Raw genomic sequence first — 24,031 nt, 5'->3', positions numbered from 1 at the left:
TTTGTCCACAGTGTCACACTTATAGCTCATGTTTAGCTAATTAATCACCACAAACTGCCCCCCCACTCCCCCCTCCGAGTCCTTTTCAGAGTCACTGCTTCCTAGGAACAATTCCTCTGTCCTGTAAATATGGTCTATGTTGTTTTTCTTATGTGTGACTTGGGTGTATTGAATTGCATATTATTTGCTTGAATCCAGTTTACCAAGTGATCCAGATTGCTCTGTATCCCTGACCTGTCTTCTTCATTGCTTGCTGCTCCCTCAATTTTTGTGTCGCCTGTAAACTTTATTAGTGATTTTTATGTTTTATTCCAGGTTGTTAAATAGCATAAGGCTAATAACTGATTCCTGTGGGACTTCGATGGACCTGCACCTGTTCAGTGATGATCTCGGTTTACAGTTACATTTTGAGACCTATCCATCAGCGAGTTTTTAATCCATTTAATGTGTGCTATGTTAATTGCATATTCTAGTTTCTTAATATACCATGTGGTACCAACTCAAATGCCTTTGAGGTCTAAGTACATTACATCAATTAACTTCAACCAAACTAGCCATCTCTCTTTAAAAGAAAAAATCCAGTTAGTCTGACAAGATCTATTTTCCATTAATCTGTGTTGATTGGCATCAGTTATATTACCCTCCTTTAATTCTTTATTAATCAACTCCCCTATCAGCTATTCCATTATTTTGCCCAGGACTGATATCATGCTGACAGGCCTATAATTACCCAGGTCAACTTGTTTACCCCTTTTAAATTTGAAACAAAATGAGCTTTCTTCCAGTCCTTGAATTTCCCCAGGGTCCTAAAATTTACTGACAATCAACAGAGAGCTCCTTTTAAAACTCTTGGAGGCAAGTATCTGGGGACCTGATGATTTAAACATGTCTGACTTTAGTAGCTGTTGTTTAACATCCTCCTTAGTTACTGTTGCGTGTTGGCTTTAGATGCCTTCTGAACCATTTTTTAAAAAAAAAACTTTTTGTGAGGCCATTTTTATACTCTGAAGGAGCTTGTTGGATTTCTCTGTGGATTAGTTTTAACTCCCTGTACAAGATTTTGTAGTTTTTGGACCATGTTTGGTGGTCCTCGTCTCAGAGGAGAAGGTGACTACAACTGAGTCTCTCTCCCACTCTCCTGGGAAGGTTGGAAGGTGCAAAGCTCCCTACGTGTAGCAGAGTGGGGTTCTTCCCCAAACCCATTGCCAAGCATGCAGAGGTTGCCCTTAGTAAGGTCCACACCTTCAAAACCCTGTCAGAACCCTCAATCTATTTTACTAGATTGTCATCCATGTACAATTGTGCAGTGATTCCTCCTTTCACTGCACCCTTTGGCTGTTTCTGAACCATTGGTAACTGAAGCAGTGAGATGGCGCCTGTAGAAATAGCATGGCCAGTGCAAACATGCTGTTGCTTCAGGTGCAGTTTTAGATGTCAGGGAGACTACTCCATAGAGAATGGTACTGCTCCACCTGAGTGAGTTGGGGGGAGGGGGGAATCTAGCCCGAAAAGAATAATTTGCTCTTGTCCTTTTGGATTGTCTCATCTTCCCAGATTATTTATATCCTCTTTCACAGCATGTACACAAATGCTTAATTCCCCCACAACCCCAGTATACTCTTCGCCCCTGTACAAGTTCTACCCTCTCATCCTTTGCCATATCTTTTCCTTGATTTCCTACCGTACTTCATCCCCCTAGAGACTCTTTCAAATGAGCTCTTTTGTCTAATTATTTAAAATAAATGAAATTCATGTCTCTATTTAAAGTGACTCTCTTGCCTGCTCCATTGTGCACATTTGCTGTGGGTGGGAACAGTCAGGACTTCGAGCAGGGTAAATGGAAGGGATAGATCACAGAAATGTTACTCAATTTTATATTTCATTGAATGTAGGGAGAGCTCAAGTTTTGTCTCTCCAAGCTTCAGCCTGCAACTGAAAGAGTGTTTTCAATGATTTCTCATTACTTCAGTTGAGGGGGGCAGAGGAAAGCAGAAAGCAAAGTGAGTTTGGTTCTACTGTGTTTTAGTTCCAGTGAACTGGAGACCTGTGTAGGTTAGGGCAAGAGAGGAATATAGTTGTTGTTTGATTCTGTCTTTGTGTCCCATAACACACGCTACTGGCTGCACTGTCTCTCCTGGACCTCCTTCAAAGGTTGTATGCATGCTGCCTATCATGTCCAATGCAGATAAGAATTTTGCCCTGGCTTAGAATTCCAGCATAATCTGATGTTGGATCTACCTATCTCTAGTGGTGCTAATATGGGGGAAGACTTTTCAAAGGCACAGATGGCATTCAAGCACCTAGTTTTCATTGGTTTTTAATGGCAGTTAGGTGCCTAAAGGCCTGGCATGCCTTTGAAATTATCCCATGGTCTGTACCCAGGCCTGTGGGAGGCCTGCAGAACACAGCACTTAGGAAGCCCCTAGGCACACACAAACAATGGACTAGCTGGGGCCAGTAATGTCATCTGAAAGGATGCAGTAAGTAAAGGTGCTAAGCGCAGTGGTGACTCTGAAGGGGATGGGGTTGGTGTCTGTGGTGGCTGGTCTAGCTCCCTGTTCAGTTCTCTGGAGATGCAGGCTGACTTTGGAGTGGACCTGCATAGCTCATACAGAAGTGCAGCAAAGTCAAGGAAGCTCCTTTGTGGCTAATGGATCTCATTAGGAGACTCCTGCTGAGCCCCTCTCTCCCTCTTGCCACTTTCTCCTTTTCCTTGACTCGACTCATAACAGGGTGGGTTGATTTAATCATAATTTCACCAAATGGAAAGTCTTGGTTTAAATCATTGATTTTAAGCCACATTTCCATTTGACTTCAGTTATTTTCTAAAGAAAGGTGCACTCTCATTGGTTGATAGAATTATTAAAATATGTTGATTTTTCAACACAATAGAGCCTTTACACTAGCCTTGGTACCTCTTTTTGCTCCCTAGCAGGGAAACTATAACTACATACATTTATTCAAGGAATTGTATAGCTTAATATTTTCAGATTCTTATTAATTGTACATTTTTTTAGTATACTAGAAAATGGTGAATGATATTGTTTATTTACTAGAGAATTAACTTTTTGCTCATGATTTGTGTCAGGCTACATTAGGATGGAAACTAAAATGTAATTGAACACAAAACAGCATATAAAATAATTTTATTAAACAAAACAATCTTAAATGTTTGGATACATAAATTTCTCATCAAAACACATTTCACATTTACAGCTAAATGATTTATTAAACAGAAGGATTAACTGTAGTTACTGAATTAAATTGGTTATTTGGGGTCAGCCTGGGCAAATTTTCAAATATGCCTAAGTGAAAGTGACTGGAATTTAAGGTCCTACTTGCCCAAGTCTCTTGAAAATGAGATTGTTTCCTAAGTTACTCTAAACTGTCTTTCAAACTTTTCAACTAGTAGATCTCATCCTCTCCCTTCTTACTTTTATTCATGGACTAGAAGACACAGACAAGTTTTTCTGTTGTTGTTTTTTCTCCAACTCCCAATTGATTTCTCAGTTTGGAATGAATGAGTCCAAATAAAGAGAATATTTTTTCTGTACCTGCAGAAGAGGCTACTGCTGTCTAAAGCTGGTTTAGCACTTCAACAAATTCTGGGTCCAGGTGCTTAGCAAGTGATTTCCACCAGTTCAGTGGTGTGACTTTCTTTAAACCATCATTAGCAAACATGTACTGCTTGAATGGTTCACCTCCAGCCCTGAAATGTATTACTGGTATGATTGGTGATACCCCATGTCATAGCAGCTGCAGCTTCTTCAGCAGTTACATATATACTCTGGTAACTGGCAAGAAAATGAAGTGGAGTAAGTGCTTGATCCATTTGTTTCTTTACTGCCTGCAATTTAACTTTGTTGTTGAGTATTTCTTTTTTTAATGTCTCAAAGTTCTTTCCAAATTTCAACAACTTCAGCAATACAGCAGCAGTCATTCTACAGTTTGTTTAAGGCTATGGAAATAGGTATCTGTATATTCAGTACATCATGTATATTCTCTTTAGTCTGATGTTGACTACTTTGGCTATGATATTTCCATCTGTTTTGTTGCAATTTTCTTCACAAATTGTCATCAGAAAGACCAATTCTTAATAAATAGCTCAAAACAGTCAACCACTGAATTCCATTGTACATCACAGAGGAGAATTAGTTCAGGCCCTCCTATTCTCTTTGCTGAAGCGAACTGGTGGCGATGAGAATATTTTGCAATTTAAGCAACGTTTTCTCTTATTCTTGGAGTTGTACTTAAGACTTTGGCTAAAAGATGCATCAAATGAACACTGTACCCATAATGTTGTACATTTCAGGTTTCCTTCATTATCTTCTAGATTTCATTTAATCTTTGCTACATTTGCAGCATTGCCTATGATAAAGGTATACACTTGAATTTTTTGTTCACAGTTTATCAATTTTACTGCTGCTTAAACATTCGGCTAAATATTGTTTCCTGATGGATCAATTGTTTCTGTAAGATAGACAACGCCCTCTTTGTTATCACACAAGCACAGCCTACTGGATCATCGTTTATGTTGCTCCACCCATCAAGACTCAATTTAATGAATTTCCTGTCAATATTTATTGCTCACTATTCAATTTACTTCTTATAGATTGTATCCAGGAACCTTCCAGCAATGTCTGCTGTATTGGGTGGAGCACTGACTGGTCGTAATGAGCGAAACTTGTCAATTAAATGTTTGTTCTGAACAAGACAAAAAGGAGGATATGTTGCAAAAGTGAACCAAGCAATTTTTTCATCTCTGGAGTCTTGCTGGAATTTGCTGGTCCTGATTATTAAGTCATCTAGGGTGTTACCGGATGATGAAGAAAGGCTGTGTGGTATTTTTTTGTTACAGGTAATTTACTGCCTGACAAATGTGCAGTTGCCGCGCTTCTTGTCGTGTTGGCAGATGACTCTGAAGTTGCAGATGATGGACATTCATAGCCCCTTATGTGTAACCTGGACCCTGGGGAAAAAAATATGGTTTAAAAAAAAAGTCACGGTCACTCCCTTAGTATTACTCGGTGCACTGCTTTAAAAACATGAGATTGTAAATGAAAGATTCCTCTTACTGCAGCTATTTATACCACTGTTGAAGCAATACAATTAGTTCTAAACCCAGTTTATTTTGAAGAAAATTAATCTAGTGTAAGGATTATTTAAATCTGTTTAAACCCTTATCATACCAATCATACTGGGGGGGAAAACACTTTTTAAATGTTAAAATTCATAAGTGCCTAATAAAACTTTACTATTAAACAGGAAATCTTCACCTAGAATGATTGCACTATTGAGCAATAAAAATCACTTCAGAAGTCCAGCAGTATCAGTAAAAATGTAATTGATAAATACTCCCACAACTAATTAACATACTAATTATATTTTGAACACAAACATTTTGAAGTTCAGAAGTAAGTAATCACCCAAAACACAAATGTATCTTTTAGCAGCATAGTAAGACATGGTGAGTCGTCCATAAGAATGGTGCAAAAATAAGTTTACTAACCAATTGATCCATATAATTCAGACCTGTCCACGTCGTCATCTTCAAAGTCACTGCCTCTTGAAGAGCATTTTTCATCATGTTGTTTTATTCTGACAAACCAGGCCTTGCAGCTCTTTCTTGCACTGCTTACATTTGCCACATGTTCCTTTTTACCCAGAGGTACAGGAATTTCTTGAAAATATTCCCCAATAGGGTCTTTTTTTTTTTTTTTTTTACACAACCTGCACCCATGGCAGGTTTTTTCTTTCAAGTTCCCAGGTGTTGAAATCAACACTAGAGGCTGCACTCTGAAGAATGTTGTCTCTTCTTCCCATGGTGTCTTGCTTTGGCATTAGTTTTGCTCCTTGCTGGTTGCACCCTCTGCTCCTGCTCCCTTGTTAAGAACTCCTCTGCCCCCAGAAAAACACAAGAACTACCAGCAATTCAAGGCTTCTGCCCGTATAACCTACATGCCTTTTGCACTGCAGTATTTGATTGTTTAGAGACAGAGAGGGGGGCAGTTGAGAAATTAATGGATTTTTCTCTCTCTGCAAGCATGCAAGGACACAGAACAAGGTCATTTACTTGAAGTGACCAGTCATCCAGACACACAGTTTGGTAGTTACTGAGCAATCAGTGTTTTTCCATGAGCTGGAGAGAAAGTGCCCATGGTAGTTGGAGTAAAAAAATTGGTAATTTATGAACTGAGCCAATCAGAGCTCAGGTAGGGAGACGCTATAAAATAGGAGAATGAGACCACCCAATTGGGCTAAGTGGATGATCCTGTTGGTGTCTCCTAGAGTAAGAGGCTGTGTCCCAATGCCTGTGATGACTTTGCCAATTTCTTGCACCAGTAGCACTGCCTCTGGGTCCCCTACCAGATCAAGCTCTTCATGAAAGACCTATTGTGCCATATTTATAGAGCTTTGTTTCAAAAGTTTAGATGCTTTCCCCTGATTCATTCTTTTTCTTTCTTTCTTTAGAAAGCAGGCAACGTTTTTGATACAGGCTCAAGGGTTCAGCATATTTTATTTAAATGTCTTCAGAGATTACAAGTAGAGTAGGCCTTAACCCATTTTGTATTGAAAACAGGTTTCATTTGAAAGAATATATATTTTTTAAAATGTATAATAGTTTAAATCCACCATGCCTCATGATGTACACATGGAACTTGGTTAGGTGCGATACTGCGGCCTCTCCACAGTGCTGTCCTGCTGTCTCCCAAAAGTTGAGTACGTCAGCCACAGCCCTTTCCATCTCTTCCCAGCCTTATGTAGCCCCTGTATTAATTCTATAAACCCTCACTAATCCTGTGTTCATTCATTCTCTCTCTCTCTCTCTCTCTCCAGTGTATCTGTGGGTTATTGCTCTGTGCACCATCATGGTTTAAGGGCGCACAGACTGCAAGCAATCCATCAGGGCTGCTATTTAAATAGCTTTTGTTGCACCTCCTGGCATAGTCCATTCTCTTAGTACAATTAATTTTTGAGCACCTGGTGCAGACCTTTAGCATTTTCAGGAGTTCACGGGGACACCTAACTGGGTGCCTAAGCTCAAGCCATTGGCTGCTCAGTTAGCTTGGGTGTGGACCAGTCACCATCTTTCAGCCTCTTGGATAGTACCCAACTGACTATTTGCTGCTGTCCAAGCTTTTGAAAATGTTGGTCATTAAACTTTCCTTTTTTCTGTGCTTTTTCACTCAACTGTAAAACGGAGATGATACCGACCTACCTCAAAGGGAGGCAGTGAGGGTTAGTTACTTAATATTTCTTCAGTGCATTGACATCATAAAGTGAAATTATGGGGAGATAACAGACTCTCAATAGTTGAGGTTGCAACAATCTTCTAATGTAAAGTTCAGTTTTAGCTGCAATAGATTGCTCGCCTGGAGAATTGATTTGGGATATTGGAAATGATCAGATTTAACCTGAAGGCAAAAATGGAAGAAAAATCCATCAAAGTATTGTTGAGATACAGGTTATTTAAAAAAAAATAGCCTAATTTGAATTTCGTATTTCATGCTTATTTGTCTTTCCCCATGTTTAGAACTGGCTGGCTGCTGTACTACCACTTCAGATTCTTCAGCATTGTGCCCCCTTAAATTGCATAATGTTTTCATTTGAAGAAAATAGGTTGTAATATGTGGCAGTTTTTGTTGTGGGTGGCTAGAGATCCCCCTTTGTTCCCACTGATTCAGGATCTGTGTGCTTGCGTATTCAAGTGGCAGAAAATGTCATCTTCCATCAGCCGTTTGCAGCATAGAAAGAACTTGAGACCTCTTAGGGCTGATCTTTTAGCTCGAATAGTTGAAGACTGTTCCTTGGAGCTCTGTAATATAATGGAAACTAATTTTAAGTAGAGTGGCCACTAGCAGGCACCACTAATTAGGTGCAACCTTCAAATGCTGGGGTGTTGCCAATGAAGATCTAGATATTGCAAAAATTGTCTACCACTGGTTATATCCTAAAGCATGAAGATTATTAGTTCTTCTAATTGCACCTTAATTGTTTAACTAGTGCTATAAAAAGGAGTAACTGCTGTTTTTAAAAAGCTAAAGGATAAAGATTAACTTGAATTTCAATGCAATGGATATATAGAAAGAAGAAAGCAACATTTAATTTTGGGATGGTAACAAGTTACTATGGACCTATAAGCCATCTTGGGCTATAAGTGGAGAGGAGAACACAATTGCTAATGCTGTTCATTTTTTATGTAGCAACTTCTTATATCTTCAGAACTGGAGCTAAAATTATACCTTCCCTAAAACATGGATTCAAGTGATTTGAACTATTACTGTATTAAAAATACCATCACTCAAATAACTGATGTGATTCACCACTTAAATACTTTTTTTGGCATTACTCTGTCTCAAGAATTTTAATATGCAGTTAGTATGTCAGCTATTTAATTAACCAGGCCAACTGTTCTTTTATCCAAAAATGTTTGTTAGAAATGTCTTCAGGGGCTTGAAGGTTTATAGTTGAAATAAAAATTGATTGGAACATAAGAGATAGGGGAAGCCTCTGTTTTTTGAGACTCCAGATTCAATAAGATTGTACTAGTGTTACTTTGCTCCAATAACATTACTGAGTTGCTCAGCTACAAGTTTTGGCACCAGATAATTTTGACACAGATGAGTTTCTGTTTAGTGCCGCATTATTCACACTGACGTTACTGACTTCCTTCTGCACCATTTTGTATGATCAAAATCTGTAACCTGGTGCCTCCTGGCAAAACTGTGCTGCATCAAGTTTTCTAAGTCTTGAAAATCTCCTAATATGTCATAAAGTCCCTGAGCCAGGTAGCTACACAAGAGAATGAAATTTCACTTCCAAAAATATTTATAACCCACATGATTGCACAAAAAAGCATGAAAATGTGACCTAAGTGCACCCTGAAGTTGGCAACCCTGGAAGGCTTAGAACTTGGATCTAACTATGCCCCTTTATTGAGAGACCAATCCCACGCTGGCCCATGTGGTGCATTGTGGGGTTTTGCATACCCACAGTTGGTGCACGAAGAAACACTCCAAGACCAAACCTGTACATCTACCCTCTGCGCTATGTGCTAACTCCTAACTTACCCCTCTGCTTCTCAAATGTGTGGCCATAATGGCAAGAAGGTCTGATGTGGACTGAATCTGGGGATATCGGTGGGCAGACATCTTTGTAACGTATCTGTGTCAGCAGGGATCGATCCAGGATGAGGTACGCATGTATCCATGTATAATTTTGTGTGTGGGGGGGATGCGGGAGGTGTGATTCATTGTCTTTGCTTATGGCTGCCCAGAAAAAACTGCCGCTGCACTCTCGGAGCTAGAGGAAGTGGCACAGGGCCAAAAGAGTGGGTGCCCTACATAATCCTGATCCCTAAAATTCAATGGGTTTGCTGCTTTGGGCAAAACCGCTTGGCCGTTGCAGGATCTGACCCGTAGTAATGTAGCATTAAATATTTGCCTTTAATCTTTACAAGGTTTCTAATGGTCCTTTTCACATACCCTGTATAGGGGGGGGAAAGGAATCTTCCCTCACACTGCCACAACCAGGGTTTTATACTGTCATAGTCACAAGGACAGCAAAGACCAAGTGTATTCTGACAGGTATAATATGTTGAGTGATTTTCCTCTCATTGTTACAAAGATGGCACTATTAATACTGCAAATAATGGCATTAAGAGTTTAGAAGATGGCTGCAGATCCTGATTGTCCAAAAGCACACTCTGACTGATTGGATGGGTGTCTCTCTTGATGCAATTGTGCCCCAGCTGACAATGGTATACAAGTGAGACCTCATCACTAAAATAAACGTGCACACAAATCTTCATGCCCTTATAAGTGAGATAAGGGAGACATTCAGGGAGAAAAAGAACAATAAAGCAACCTGGGGAGAGGAAAAAGTGACCCAACTGAGACTACCTGCTCTCACATACTAGGTGTGGCCTTTTCAATTACTTCATTTTTTACAGTAAAAATGAATTTAAACTGGGAACCAACTGTTTAGTATTCCAAATTGTTTCAGAATAGCAGGAGCTAGTAGCACTATCTCTTAAGGTTGCCTGGCACTTTCTAATATAAGACACTGTTTTTAATTGCTTTTACCTTTATCAAACCTTAACCGTTTGGGCTAAAATGTTCCATCTGAGGTAGGTGTCTCAGGCTGAATATTTCTGGAAAATTTCACCCAAAAGGGTTCAGGTATTTCTGAGAATGAGGCTAGGAAAAATGTTGGTTTTGCACATGTTAAATTGCTGAGATTTTTTTCTTTGAAAAGTTCTAGTGGCCATGCTTTAGGGCAGGGACTTGAAATGTACAAGGAGGTGGCTGGTGTCAAGGATGTCCCTTTTGCTATCCCTGTGAAAATCCATCCAAATGTAGCCAAGGCATAAGGCTTGGCAGAATTCAATTTTTATTTTTTTTCATAGTGTGGATGGGTTATATCAGTTAATTTCTAGATTTTATAGATATAAATGTTCACTGTTGTGATCTGACCTCCTCCCATTTTCCACAATTGACAGTAGATGTTGAGAATCCAAAAGCTGAAGCTTTAACTGTTAAAACACAAATTGTCAACATATAAAAAGCAAAACTGTGTTCTCAGGCAAAGAAAGAGAATGGTATTTATCTGTACATTTCAATGATCATCAGTATTGTTTGTTTGGTGTATACACAGTAAAACGAATGTTTACCAATTACATCTATTCCATCCCAGCCTAGTTCTAAGCCTTTGAAAAATCACAGTTCACATGTTCAGACTTCGGAGATTTTTACTATTAACATTAAAGATTCCATGCACACTGAGCATCCTCCAGCCTCTCACGGCTCCTATTGCTGATCAGATGGCATCTGAGCCATCCCCACAGAACTGAGCTTGCTCAGGTCTACAGCATCAAAGCTGAATTTTCCCTCTAATTAATCCTCCAGGTTGGGGGTCAGGATGGGCAGCTGCTTTAAAGAGCAGGGAGCCTGTGACACTCCCCTCCTCCCGGTCTGTGCCCAGGCAGTGGTGGGAGGCGAGATAGATGCCTGATTTGAAAGCAGAGGGGACAAACAGCAGACTAGGAAAAGGAGATTGGGACTGCAGAAGGGGAGACAAGCTGACTGCGAGTTTGGGGAGGGGGAGCACTGGGACTGGTTGGGCAAGGACACTAAGCCCTGGTGAGGGAAATGGGGTGGACAGGAGGAGAGAAAGGAACCGTGAGGCAGTTGGCTAGGTCATGGGTAGAAACACTGAGATCTGAGGAGGAGGTGGGGGAAAGACTGGGACTGTTTGGACAAGGAGACTGGACCTAGGAAGTCGTGAGAGAGGGAAGAAAGATTGGACAAGGCACTGGAGTGTGGGGGGAGAACAGGGACTGCCAGGACAAAAAGCCAGGAGGCGGTGGGAGACAGATTAGATGCTGAACCCAGGAAGGGAGACACGGACTGGAAGCCAGGGAAGGGGAGAAGGAAGGGAGGAACTGGGACTGGCTTGGCAAGGAGACTAGGACAAGGAGCCAGGGGTGTGGAAGAGACAAGACAGTTTAGAGGGGTGGAGCTGATCCAACTGTGACCCCCCTCCTAGCAGAAGGGGTCACACTTGATGGAATGGGGAGAAGCCTGTGCCTATGAGAGACCACTCCCCACCAGAATCTGGAATGGAACCCAAAGTTCCTGAGTCTCACCCTTTCTCTACTGCCAACAAAGAGCTGTGAAATCCCTTGTGTCTATCCCCCTCAAGTGCTGGTCCACAAAGAGGATGACAACCTACTACTGCTATCAATTACTCCAGACAGAGAATGAGGGGAGGGGGCTATAAAAAGCTTACTATTTTGATTTTATATATATATCCTTACACATACACTTTTTCCCATTTACTAAGAACCTTTTCATGGGGCAGGTTACAGGGTAAAATTTCAGTAAGACTTAAGTGCAGTCAAATTTTAGTTGGATGCCTAAAATCATGCATTTAAAAAAAAATGAAATGTAAAACCGAGGTAGCCCATTCTGTTAGCAAAACGTCAGGCCAGGGTATGCCTACTGCTATTGGTGTACTTTCGTGTGTGAGTGAAAGCACAAGGCTGTATACAGCAGAGGTACTGAATCCCCCGATCCAGAACTATTTCAGTCAAAGAAGAAATGAAACTTTTACACACACACACACCCCCACACCCACACACAGAGAGCATGCTGGAGAAACACCAGAGGTGAAACAACTTGTGTGTGTGTATGAGGACAGAGATCCTGGACTCTGTTAGAGAACTGCAAGTGATGAGAAGCAGCTAGCCACTAAAAAAATGGTACGCCATGATCTGCAAGTGGGGTGTGTTTTTTGTTTTGTTTTGTTAAAATTACCCACTAATTACCATAAATTTGTTGGCATCACATCTTACACTACTGGTGTGTTCAATGATAAGCAGATGAAGCGCTGGGAAAACAATACAAGGAAACCACCTCTGCATCTTGTTTAGCAACTTAATTGGAGTTAGTGTATACTACTAGCAAGATGCAAAAATGACAACTCTCTTTATCTGTATATTGTTCCATTCTTTGAGCCTGAGCCATTGTATTTAGATCTGATAGCTTCAGTACCTTTCTCCTCAACAGCAATACCTATTTTTGTCTCTCATCTGCTTTCACAATGTGTCACCAAGTTCCTTATAAGTGAAAATAATATACTCTGGCCCACAGCAACAGCTCTGAAAAAGGACGGTATCCACCACAGACTGCTCGGGTAGTAGCACTCTGACTTCTGGGTTAGCAGCTCGTGGGTTCAAGACCCACCCCAGGCTATCCACGCTGGAGATGGTGGTAGTCCGGAAGCACTGCACTGTTGGAAGTGAAATCCTTCCATTGAAATGTTATAGGGAGATGCCTTTGGTGGTTTGTCTTTTTGAAAGTTGGATTCCATGACACTGTTTGCAGAGAGTAGGGGACAAGTGATGTTCTCTTCCAACATAATGGATTTGGACATTACAGACTGTTGCTAAGGTCAGAGTGTCTGCTGAGTCAGTGTATACTCACTGCAATACTTTGGGTTACCTGGAGCATGAAAAGTATTTATATGCAGCCACAATCCATTCTGTCATATCCTAGTGTTTTTTAAAATCTAACTCAGCTACATAGATGGTATAGCTAAGCTTTGAGTTGGATTCTGAGGCAAGTTGGTGGATCTATGGGCTGGAATCAATAGTGAGGCAAATGTGCAGTTGCTAGTCTGACACGTCTGAGTAACCTCTCAATCAAATCTTGGTGTGGAAGCAGGAACACTGTCAATACATTCAAAGTGGCAGAAACATAAGTTAAACACAACAAGCTTTGAATCCAATAGTTGTTTTGCAAGAAATGCCTTTTTTTTTATGTTGCGGTTTCAGCTGGTAACTAGCTGACAAAATACAAAAGCTGTTAATTCTAGAGTTCAGAATACAAGAAAAACAACACTGCTTTCCTTTGGTTACACTCAGGATTTTTTGTCTAATACTTTAAGTGCAATATGTCTCTTAAAATTAAAGATGAGCAATGCTTTATAGAAGCAACAGTTCTTCAAACCAAGGGTATGGGTACCAAGTACTGTACTTCAGGCTTTTGTAACAGATGTCCTAAACTACCGTGGCCTGTGCTAGCTAGCTGCTGCTTGCACTCTTGCCTTTGACATTAGCAGTAGCCCAAGTTCCAGTGGCAGTTAGAAGACACAATTGGATGTGGTAGGCAGTGAACACAGGCTAATAAAGCCAATGGCTTAGCCTGGCATACGGGTATATTTAGTCCTGAAAGGGTATGAGCCACTGGTCTGAAGTTTTTAAAACAGTCTAACAAGGGGCTCTGTTGTGGCTTTTGCCACAGACCTGCATTGGGGGTGCAACTAACAGTCTTTCAGGGGTGGTAGTTTCCCTGCGTACCCTAGGTGCTGGAACGAGGGGTGCTGCCGCACACCTGAGCTTGACATGGATTCCATCATATATGGGGTTTACATTTTGGTTCAATGGCTCTTGCATCCTCACTATAAAAATTGTTGCAGCGCCCCTGGGCTGGGGCTGTGCCTGTCAGTGGGGAAGGAGGCTCAAGCAGGGAGGCATTTTACACCTTCCTTGCCACTTGCACCCCCAGACCGTGGCCAGCTGCAATCTGACACTTTAGAGACCCTTGGGTTGCTGCTACTTGTCACCATTTAAACAAGGAACTGTACTCCCCTTATCCTAGGCGCTCTGGCTGGCTGTTCATCTTATCTAGGTCAAGACTGCAACTGTCCTTTGTGTGAGAGACCATGGAGATCACACAAACGCTTGTTCTCAGTGGACTACCTTTGCCGAGGCGCGTGGACAGCTGGAGAGCCTGCTGTGCTGCAAGGGGGCAGTGGTGCTTGCCTGCAGGTGCACTTCATCCCAAAGGGCGGTGTGAGGAGTCAGCGCAATAGCTGCACCCCAGCAGGCTCTGGCAGGATGATGCATATCCTAAGAGTGGCCCCTGCCTAGGGTGGGACAAGGTGGCTCCACACTGCCCCCACTGCAGACCTGTGCCTAAATGGTATGATCAAGCCCTTAATGAAAAGGGGTGTTCTCCCTTTTTAACAAATGCTTTATGGACCAAATCCTGGCTGTGTTTTACTTGATCAAAACACCCATCAATGGCAGTAAGTTTTGCCTACGCAAAGCAACGCAGCATTTAGCCTTGTAGTATGAGCAGCGAGTGACGTTTTAGGCTCTGATCCCGCAAAGACTTATGAATGAGCTTAGTTTTAAGCATGTAAGTGGTTGACTGAGACTACTTGTGTGCTTAAAGCTAAGCAGCTGCGTAAGTCTCTATACAGGATTGGGGCCATACAGAACCTCTCCTTTCCTAGCACAACATTGACCACAGAGAATCTGTCTCTTTTTACAGCTTACATGGCAAGGTGCAACTGATAAAAAGGAATGTGTATGTCTTTCCTAAACACAACAAATGTCTCTCTTTAGAAGTCTTATAAATTATATACATTTTAAAAGAATCTCTTTTCAGGTTCAGTGTTAGAAGACCAAATACTCTGTCATTGCTTGCATTGCACAAGCTTCTGAAATGCTTTCTTGAAGTCTTCATTAAAGATTGTATAGATTAGTGGGTTAATAAGAGAATTGATGTATCCCAGCCATGTCAGGAAATTGGACATTTCTTCTGAAATGTGACATCTTTCACAGGTGTTGACAACAACTTCCTTTACAAAAAAGGGGAGCCAGCAGATCACAAATGCGCCCAAAATCAAGCCCAGGGTAGTTGCTGCCTTTCTTTCTCTCGTGCTGGAGATTCTTTGTTTTTTCCAGGTTTTCTCTTGCTTGGACTCTGATTTAGGGCTTCGCAATGTGATATGGATTTTATCCAAGTCTGCCGAGGGATCAGATGTTTTATCTGTTGTGTAGTGCGTCAAAGCCAATTTGGTGCTTCTCTCACCTGGTTCCAAGAGGACTTGTCCATTTATCTCCTCTCTTACAATGCGGCTTACACTCCTTCTGTGAAATGTCTTTGCTGCTTTGTAGATTTTATAATAAAGGATCAGAATCAATGCCAGTGGGATGTAAAAGGCTCCAAATGTGCAGTAAATAGTGAAAGCTATGTGGTCGTGTTTGATGATGCATTCATCATCTTTGCTGGTTGTCTGGTGTCTCCAGTACAAAGGAGGCATAGAGATAAAAATGGATATGATCCATACCACTGCAATCATGATGCCTGCGTGTTTTGGTGTTCTTTTCCTGGCATACTCCACAGCATCTGTGATTGCTCGGTACCGATCCAAAGCAATAGCAGAGAGATGCAAGATAGAACAGGTACAGCACATAATGTCAACGCTTAGCCAAACGTCACACATTATTTGTCCCATGATCCAGGTCTCCTTCAAAATATACACAATGCTGAAGGGCATCACTAGGACTGCAACTAGAAAATCAGTGACTGCAAGGGAGCAGATTAAATAGTTGGCAGGGTGATGGAGCTTCTTTGTCACAATTATTGCAGTCATCACTAGAGAATTGATGGCCGTTGTCATTAGTGCCAGCACAGAAAGAGTAAATGAAACAAGAATCTTTGATGTCACTGTTTTAAATAGTTCTTCTGATGTGTAATTTTGTTCAGTTGAGTTTATGGGATCCATGTTTCCTTTTAAAGATGATGTTTAACCAAGGAAGACACCTATGGAAAAGGAAACACAATTTAGAAAGTGTGCCATAAGGTCTTCAGGAAAGACAACAGGCAACATTTTAGAAGGTGCCTAAGTCCCATTTACAAAAGTGACTTAGGAATCTGTCTGTCTACACTGGAGCTAGAAAGTCTGAGTGTAGTTGTGGTGGCAGGAGCAGCTAACTGCCCTGAGTATAATCCCAACCAAGACCAGCGGTCCTTACTTGAGCGGCTACCTCTTCTACCGCTGCAGATACGCTTCTATTTTTAGTGTGCTAGCTTGATCAGAGAGAGATGGAATGTCTTTGCAAGCTGGAAATGACACCTTCCAGCTCAGGTGCAGATATGCCCAATGTCCCACTGAAAGCCCCATAGGTTTTCTGAGCTCAGACACAAACCATATCCTCACATAAAAGTAAACAAGGGTTAGTTTACATACTATTAGAAGTTGTGCAGGAGAAAGTTTAGCAAGGAAAATATATTGCACTTAAATACTAAGAAAATACATTTTAAAACCTACTTTAGGCTGGGTACAGTTTGCAAAAGTACCTAAATTATGAACAGAAAATTGGCATATGTATGTATAGTTCATACTTTAAACATAATGATTCATCTCTCCCTTTAAAAATATATAAACTCCCAATTTATTTTAAATGAACAGAAACATTTTTCCTTCACCTTCACACCAGTATTGTGTTAAAACCTTCTGAAGCAATGGTAATTAGCAGAAGTATTATGGGGCTAGTAATCTTTTAGGGACTTACTAGTGAAATAAAGTGTAGTTATTTTAGTTGAACAAAACTCATTTAATTGCTTTTAAGAACTGTTTTCTCCATGTATTTCTTGGTGAGAGGATTTGAGAGAACTGGGCTTGATGATGTCCAGCAACTGGTCTTACCTCAGAAAGCTTTAACTATCCAACATAGTCAATTGTCTTATGCATTTCAGACTGCCTGATATTATTACTAAATTACCAGCTCGCAAAAAGCAATTTGTAAGTAATGAAACTTGAGTAATAGGTTTGGAAAGGTAGGGCATGCTTTATGTAGGAGCCACTGGAGTACGAGAGAGATCTATCATTAAGAAAAGTGGCATAGGTAGATTCTCAGAAATGGTGTCTGGGTTTCCTTAGATGATGGGCTGCGCATTCTTCCTGCTAGATTTGCCCTGAGAACATACTGCAGGAGCTTTATGGGAGAATAATGACAGTATGTCTCCTTACTAAAACAGCACTGTGTACGCTTCTCTACTGGTCCCATCTTGCACAGGCTTATGTGGATAGTTTAATACCTGCTAGTTTCTACAGCACTACAACAGCCCTCCTACTGCACTCGTGGTGCATATATATCTTCTTGGGAGTCTTCTCTTTTGTTTAGAGAGGCATCTTCTCAGCTAAGCTAAGATCTGTCCTTTTCCTGTTGTCCTTCTGGCAATTTACCCATTGTTTGTACTTGGTGATTTATAAACTCTGCTATGGTTGAACTGCACTTCCAGTAGAGCACTATTAATACCAGTTCAGATGTTGCTGTTGCATAACTAGGGTGTACCAACTAATCTAGCAGCATCTGAGACAATGTGTCCTGGCAGTATGAACTAGATTTGCCTTCCAGCTGGTGACTTCCAGCTATAGGTTAGACAGCCATCCACCTGCTCATGCCACGTGGGGTTGGATCTTTTGAAAATACCAAGCTCTGCAGGCAAGGCTTCTTGGATTTCCTAGCATACTAGGCTGGTGAACCTGTTGTTGTGGAAAACGAGTCACACCATCTATTTGGTTCAAACAGTTTGAGGTCCTTATTGAATACAAGCATGCAGGGAGAAGGAGACTGAGATGGTCACATGCAGGTACCACCCTGGTCTCTCTCTGCCCTGCCCCTATAATACCAGGCTTATATAGGTCCAAATTCAAGCCAAATGATACATTTCCTTACCACTCAAGCATTCTAAATAAAGCCTTATAAGGAATTAATGGAAGGGCAGTTTCATAACTAACAGAGTGCTGACGCACTGTATTATTATCAAGATCTTATCAAGATCTGCGGTTTGCTGTGGCAGTGTTTTGACTAGGGACTTTTTCAGGGTGGAGGGTGCATATAATGGACTGCTAGGGACTCTTCCGGAGGCCCTTTTGGTTCTTTTCTAGTTAGAGATTGGCCTAGTTCATTATCTGGATCAAGTGCCACAGCCTAGCATATGTAAATGCTTTAGCTTAAGCCAAGCCTTAGAAGATACAGGCCTGTGGGCTTCTTGCGTTACAGCTTTTGCATATGTTGCATATAGTGCATAGATTTTGCTGCAGAATGGGATGGGATCAGTTTCAACAGCAAGGTTAACAGCAATTTTCCCAACACTGTTTAAGTCATTGGAATTTATACAGGCCCAGCTGGGCACTGGACAGCACTGAACAGCTAGCACACTGTATAATAGACACTTCCAGGATGTCTTAGCCTTGGGTATCAATATGCTAAATTCAAATCAATCAACTTTTTGCTCCGCCACAGGCTTCTTGTGTGAATTTGGGAAAGTCACAATCTCTCAGGGAAACTAAAGCACAATGGTGACGGGTAGGCATGGCTGGGAAACAAGAATTCCATTTTGTAAAAGAGAGGTTTCAAAACTTGTTTTTATTCCACATCGGATCAGAACAGAGCCTTTTAAAAAAATTTGTGGCAAAACCATGACTCATGCACCAAGATACCTGCCTCAGAATAGGCAATAGTCTAGTGGTTAGGGCATTGAGCTGGGAGAGCCAGGTTCAAAGTCCCTGCTCTTAATCAGGCAATGCAGGGACTTGGGATGTGGAAGAGCCAGATCCAAGGTGAGTGCCCTAGGCTATTGGTGATTCTGGGTTGGGTGTCTCCTCTCACTTGGAGCAGGAATTCCATCCTGGAACTGAGACACATTCCTGATGATTTCATTGAAACAGAGAGGCTTTCATGAAACATAGTTTTGATGTTAGAGGTTTTTAAGGCCCAGCTTGACAAAGCCCTGCTTGGGATGAGTTAGTTGGGGATTGGACTAGATGACCTCCTGAGGTCCCTTCCAACCCTGATATTCTATGATGAATCTGCATTCTCCAGGAAGGAAAAATTCCTGACCCGCTCTGACACTATTTCCATTCTCCCACCCTTTCCTATATATATATATATATATAATCCTTGCCCTGAAAAGTGTACACTACCTAATCTCAGTTGGTGTTTCCAGATGCTTTAATGTTACTGAACATAGGGCTAAGTGCAGGCTTTGTTGTTACTGCGATGGGATCACACTTGCGTGAGTGGTCAACTTCAACTTCCAGGTCTTGGCGTGAAAATTTATCACAGTGCAGAGGCTACTTGCAAGGCCCTATTTATGACATAGGTCCTTACACAATATACAGAGCATTTTATGGGAACCTCTTCATCTGTGGATGAGTCAAAACAAACCATCTGTGTTCAGGCTGTATTGAACAGGGTTCACATGGTAAAAGTGATTACGGAGAAAGTAAAGCCAACACACTCTATGTACTTATACAAAATTATTTTCAAAATCCAAGCTTCTTGCAAGCTTGACAAAAGTGGCCTTGAACTCCATGCTTTGAGAGAGGGACCAAGGTTACAGTATCCATTAGTCAATGGTATACTAGCTGCATGGAGAGATTTTTCACATATAAGGAACTGTGTTCCATTTTTAAAGGGCAATGGTAAAAGACAGTAGCAGATATTTGAAAGACTTAATGCAATACCCTGTAGCAGATGCTGTATGTTCTTCCTCACAATCAGCTCAAGAATCCCTGCTAGTTAGCTTTGTATTTTCCCTGCTACAATAAATGTTAATGCAATTAGGAGTATTTTACAAAACTGCTATTAAAATATGAATTTGCTAATTCAATTGATATTAAGTTTCTGGCACTTAGACCAAAGCCTCGCTCAACCCTATGTGTGTGGGGAGGGGGGTGGAGAAGCTGCAATTCACTGAGAACATTCACATTTGAATCCACTGTTACTGTGGATACTAGTACTGCTGCCCTGAGGAAGCATCCAGTTCTAGGAAAGGCCATTATTATTTTTTATTTTGCACTGCAATGACTTGTAGTGTAATGACAGTAGGTACAGTGTTTTACTATGCGAGTCCATGCATTTTACCTTACTGGCAATATGTAGGATGCATATGGAAAATGCATATACAGTACAATGTAATCAAGAAAAGATGTATATAATGGGGTGTATTAACAGATGTGACATACCAAATCTGTCTAATGGGGAGCCAAAAAAACCAACAACTGGAAAGTGGGCAAATTTTCACAATCTTGTACAGGAGTTCCCCTTCTCTCCTCTACCCCCACATCTGTTTACATTTGATGCAGAAAACTTAACATGGCTGTTAGTGGAACATGGGTTCAGGATGCCTTTGAGAAGGTGGAGCTCCACCCCCAGTGTTATAGATTAAGGTTAACCTCCAAGGTGAAGGTTTATCCAGAGTCATGGAATTATTTTACTTTCCTGCTATAAACACTAACAATCCTGGGAGAAACCTTGTTGATTGCAAGTTTTTCCCTATGATTTCATCTTGGCTTCCTGTGTGCAGGTATATTAAAGTATTGCAGTAAACAGCATGTCCAGCAATACCAAGCAAACACATACATCACAGGGACATGTTGCTGGGAGAGCCATACCTCTACGTTTAACTCTGTTATGCCTTGCAAGTATTAATGTATTTTATTCCAGGAAATATTTATCCTCTACTGCATCCTTTATACTAAATAACTTTGCTACATATTTCAGAGTAGCAGCCGTGTTAGTCTGTATCTGCAAAAAGAAAAGGAGTACTTGTGGCACCTTAGAGATTAACACATTTATTTGAGCATAAGCTTTTGTGAGCTACAGCTCACTTCATCGGATGCATGCAGTAGAAAATACAGTGGGGAGATTTTATATACACAGAGAACATGAAACAATGGGTGTTACCATACACACTGTAATGAGAATGATCAGGTAAGGTGAGCTATTACCAGTGGGGGGGAGATATATTAAAACCTTTTGTAGTAATAATCAAGGTGGGCCATTTCCAGCAGTTGACAAGAAGGTCTGAAGAACAAGGGGGTGGGGGGAATAAACATGGGGAAATAGTTTTACTTTGTGTAATGACACAGCCACTCCCAGTCTTTATTCAAGCCTAAGTTAGTTGTGTCCAGTTCGCAAATTAATTCCAAGTCAGCAGTCTCTCGTTGGAGTCTGTTTTTGAAGTTGTTTTGTTGAAGAATTGCCACTTTTAGGTCTGTAATCAAGTGACCAAAAAGATTGAAGTGTTCTCAGACTGGTTTTGAAACATTATAATTCTTGACGTCTGATTTGTGTCCATTTATTCTTTTATGTAAAGACTGTCCAGTCTGGCCAATGTACATGGCAGAGGGGCATTGCTGGCACATGATGGCATATATCACATTGGTAGATGTGGCTGATGTGATTAGGCCTATGATGATGTCCCCTGAATAGATATGTGAACACAGTTAGCAACCGGCTTTGTTGCAAGGATAGGTTCCTGGGTTAGTGTTTTTGTTGTGTGGTTGCTGATGAGTATTTGCTTGAGGTTGGGGGGCTGTCTGTAAGCAAGGACTGGCCTGTCTCCCAAGATCCCAATGGCCCGCCTTGATCATCACTACAAAAGGTCCCCCCTTCCAGTAATAGCTCACCTTACCTGATCACTCTTGTTACAGTGTGTATGGTAACACCCATTGTTTCATGTACTCTGTGTATATAAAATCTCCCTGCTGTATTTTCTACTGCATGCATCCGAAGACGTGAGCTGTAGCTCATGAAAGCTTATGCTCAAATAAATTTGTTAGTCTCTAAGGTGCCACACATACTCCTTTTTTTAACTTGCTACATACAATTCATAGTGCATAGCTTTTAATGGCTTACAAATGTGTAAACCCTGTTACTTGGCACAACATCTGCAAGAGAAGTTTACTCAGTCATTTCTTGGCAAATAAAGGGCCTGAGCTTGCAGACTTGACTCATGTGAGTCAGGGCTGTAGGATTGGGCTCCTAATACAGGTTTCAGCTTGTTCTTTTGTACAACAGACATGGTATGCCTCAAGGTGAACCAATCCACATATGCAGTCCTAGCTAAGGCAACTTCTGGTTGAGTGTCTTTATGAATGTCCTTTGATGCGGCAAATGACTGTTTTGAGTCATGGCATATCATTCAGTAGGCTGCCTGCACTTAGGATGACCAGATGTCCTGATTTTATAGGGACAGTCTTGATTTTTTGGGTCTTTCTTCTATAGGCACCATTTACCCCAAGCCCCTGTCCTGATTTTTCACACTTGCTGTCTGGTTACCCTACCTGCACCTACAGGAAACCCACAGAGCATCTTACTCTGCAAAGTATGTATTTATGTACATCAGACATGCAATTTACTGATGCATTAAGAAGTTTAATCTAAATGTTTTACCCTTATAGGTGGTGTACCTATCATTGCTAGTAACTTTGGATGTACAGCAACAGATACAAAATCACATGGAATAGTGAGATTAATTCTATCTTCATGTTTCCCAACAGTGACCATCCCTGCTGTCTCTTCTGTTTATAATCTAGATGATTGATATTATAGAGCACTAAACTCTAAACAAAGACTTTTATCAGCCTAGAAGGCAGTTTTGAGCTTCTGAGGTAGAGGAATCCCCCAGTGTTGAAAAGCACAGACGCGCAGGGCCAGAAACTTGCACCACCAGCTTCCCCCATGCAGTGTAGAGGGAATGCTAGGGCTGTACTTCAGTTGTCCTGGACTAGTGGAACAGCTGATAGAAGTTACAGAAATTAGCTGACCATTGGATCAGGAAAGGCTGAAAGCGGCCTCCCAACCAGCTGCACAGACTGAGGTCAGCACAGAAGAGGATCAAGCTCCTTGACTTTGTATTTCCTGTAAAGCACCAGCTGTACTTCTGGCATAGCGACAGCAACTTGAAAAAACCCAAAGAACTAGACAGGATTCTTTGTAGACAACATACCATAGAATAAAATATTTGCAAGTGGAACACATTTAAAACGAGTAGAAACTATCTGCAATATATTTCTAAGACAAAGGGATCTCCTCACATTTATTGATCTCACAAGATATATGCAGTTCCTGGTAGCAGGGCTCGGAGAACTATATTGCATGATATGTCACCCCACCCTATCAACTTAAATGCAGTTGTTGGTGTGTGTGCGCGAGGGGGATTTGAGTTTTTGTTTAAGGGATGAAGCAGGGAATTTTTCATGGGCAAAATCCAGGATCAGAAAATATTTTACCGCATGGTACTAAATTGCCTGGTTAAATATACTTCAAAGGTTTAAGTCTGTCTTTTCCCCTAAAAGTAATATTCCCTATTTTCTGGCTGCAACTGATACTGTATTAAGAAGCTTATACAGGTATTTTTTTTATGGACATTTTTAGGGCTGAAAAGGCTATAGGAGAGAATTTCTCTCTAAAGTGAGGCTAATAATTTCTGCAGTTTAAATACCCCCCTGAGAATGATAAATTCAAACTACTAATTGAACACCTTGTCCCTGTGCTTGTTTTCTTCCTTATTAACCCTACAGGACCCATCCTAAGGCGCAGTCATGTCTCCCCAATACCTTAGGAGTCAATCCTACATACTACTCTCCCTCCAGGAAGGAAAGACTCCATACCCATATGAAGGTCTATTCTGCCCTCCTGCTGGTCCTATTGCTAGCTTCTTTGGTCCAGGATGTAGATGACCTAAGCCTTGTTTCTGGATATCAGGTCAGTTCAATACCTAATCACCCCCTGGTACCTAAACTAAGGCCATGTCTACGCTACCAGCTAAATGGGCACCGTTGCAATTGATGCAGCGGTGTCAATTTAATGGGTCTGGTGAAGACATGCTAAGTCGATGGGAGAGTGTCTCCTGTCGACATAGGTAGACTTACAGTGGTA

At 41.2% G+C, this 24,031-nt stretch overlaps 1 protein-coding gene and 1 long non-coding RNA gene across 9 annotated transcripts in view; one reads left to right on the top strand and one right to left on the bottom strand.

Moving 5' to 3' along the window:
• The window catches only part of LOC122459068, a 28,998-nt gene that overhangs the window by 3,564 nt on the left and 1,403 nt on the right, over positions 1 to 24,031 (top strand). For all 3 annotated transcript variants that reach the window (XR_006279518.1, XR_006279520.1, XR_006279519.1), the window contains exon 2: positions 23,674 to 23,857. This is a non-coding gene — a long non-coding RNA (uncharacterized LOC122459068). The remainder of the gene's footprint in view (positions 1 to 23,673; positions 23,858 to 24,031) is intronic.
• The window catches only part of HTR1F (5-hydroxytryptamine receptor 1F), a 197,381-nt gene continuing 176,484 nt past the window's right edge, over positions 3,135 to 24,031 (bottom strand). For 5 of the 6 annotated variants that reach the window (XM_043509740.1, XM_043509736.1, XM_038387798.2 and 2 more), the window contains one exon: positions 6,519 to 16,118. In XM_043509740.1, the coding sequence (XP_043365675.1) occupies positions 14,986 to 16,080 (1,095 nt within the window). In that variant the 5' untranslated portion in view covers positions 16,081 to 16,118 and the 3' untranslated portion in view covers positions 6,519 to 14,985. Of the gene's footprint in view, positions 4,970 to 6,518; positions 16,119 to 24,031 lie in introns of those variants that run through there. The other variant, XR_006279507.1, reaches the window with a different exon arrangement.

The sequence above is a fragment of the Dermochelys coriacea genome, chromosome 1, assembly GCF_009764565.3.
Source record: "Dermochelys coriacea isolate rDerCor1 chromosome 1, rDerCor1.pri.v4, whole genome shotgun sequence".
Taxonomy (NCBI): domain Eukaryota; kingdom Metazoa; phylum Chordata; order Testudines; family Dermochelyidae; genus Dermochelys; species Dermochelys coriacea.
The sequence above is the reverse complement of the archived record's forward strand: the minus strand, read 5'-3'. Positions and strand labels throughout refer to the sequence as shown.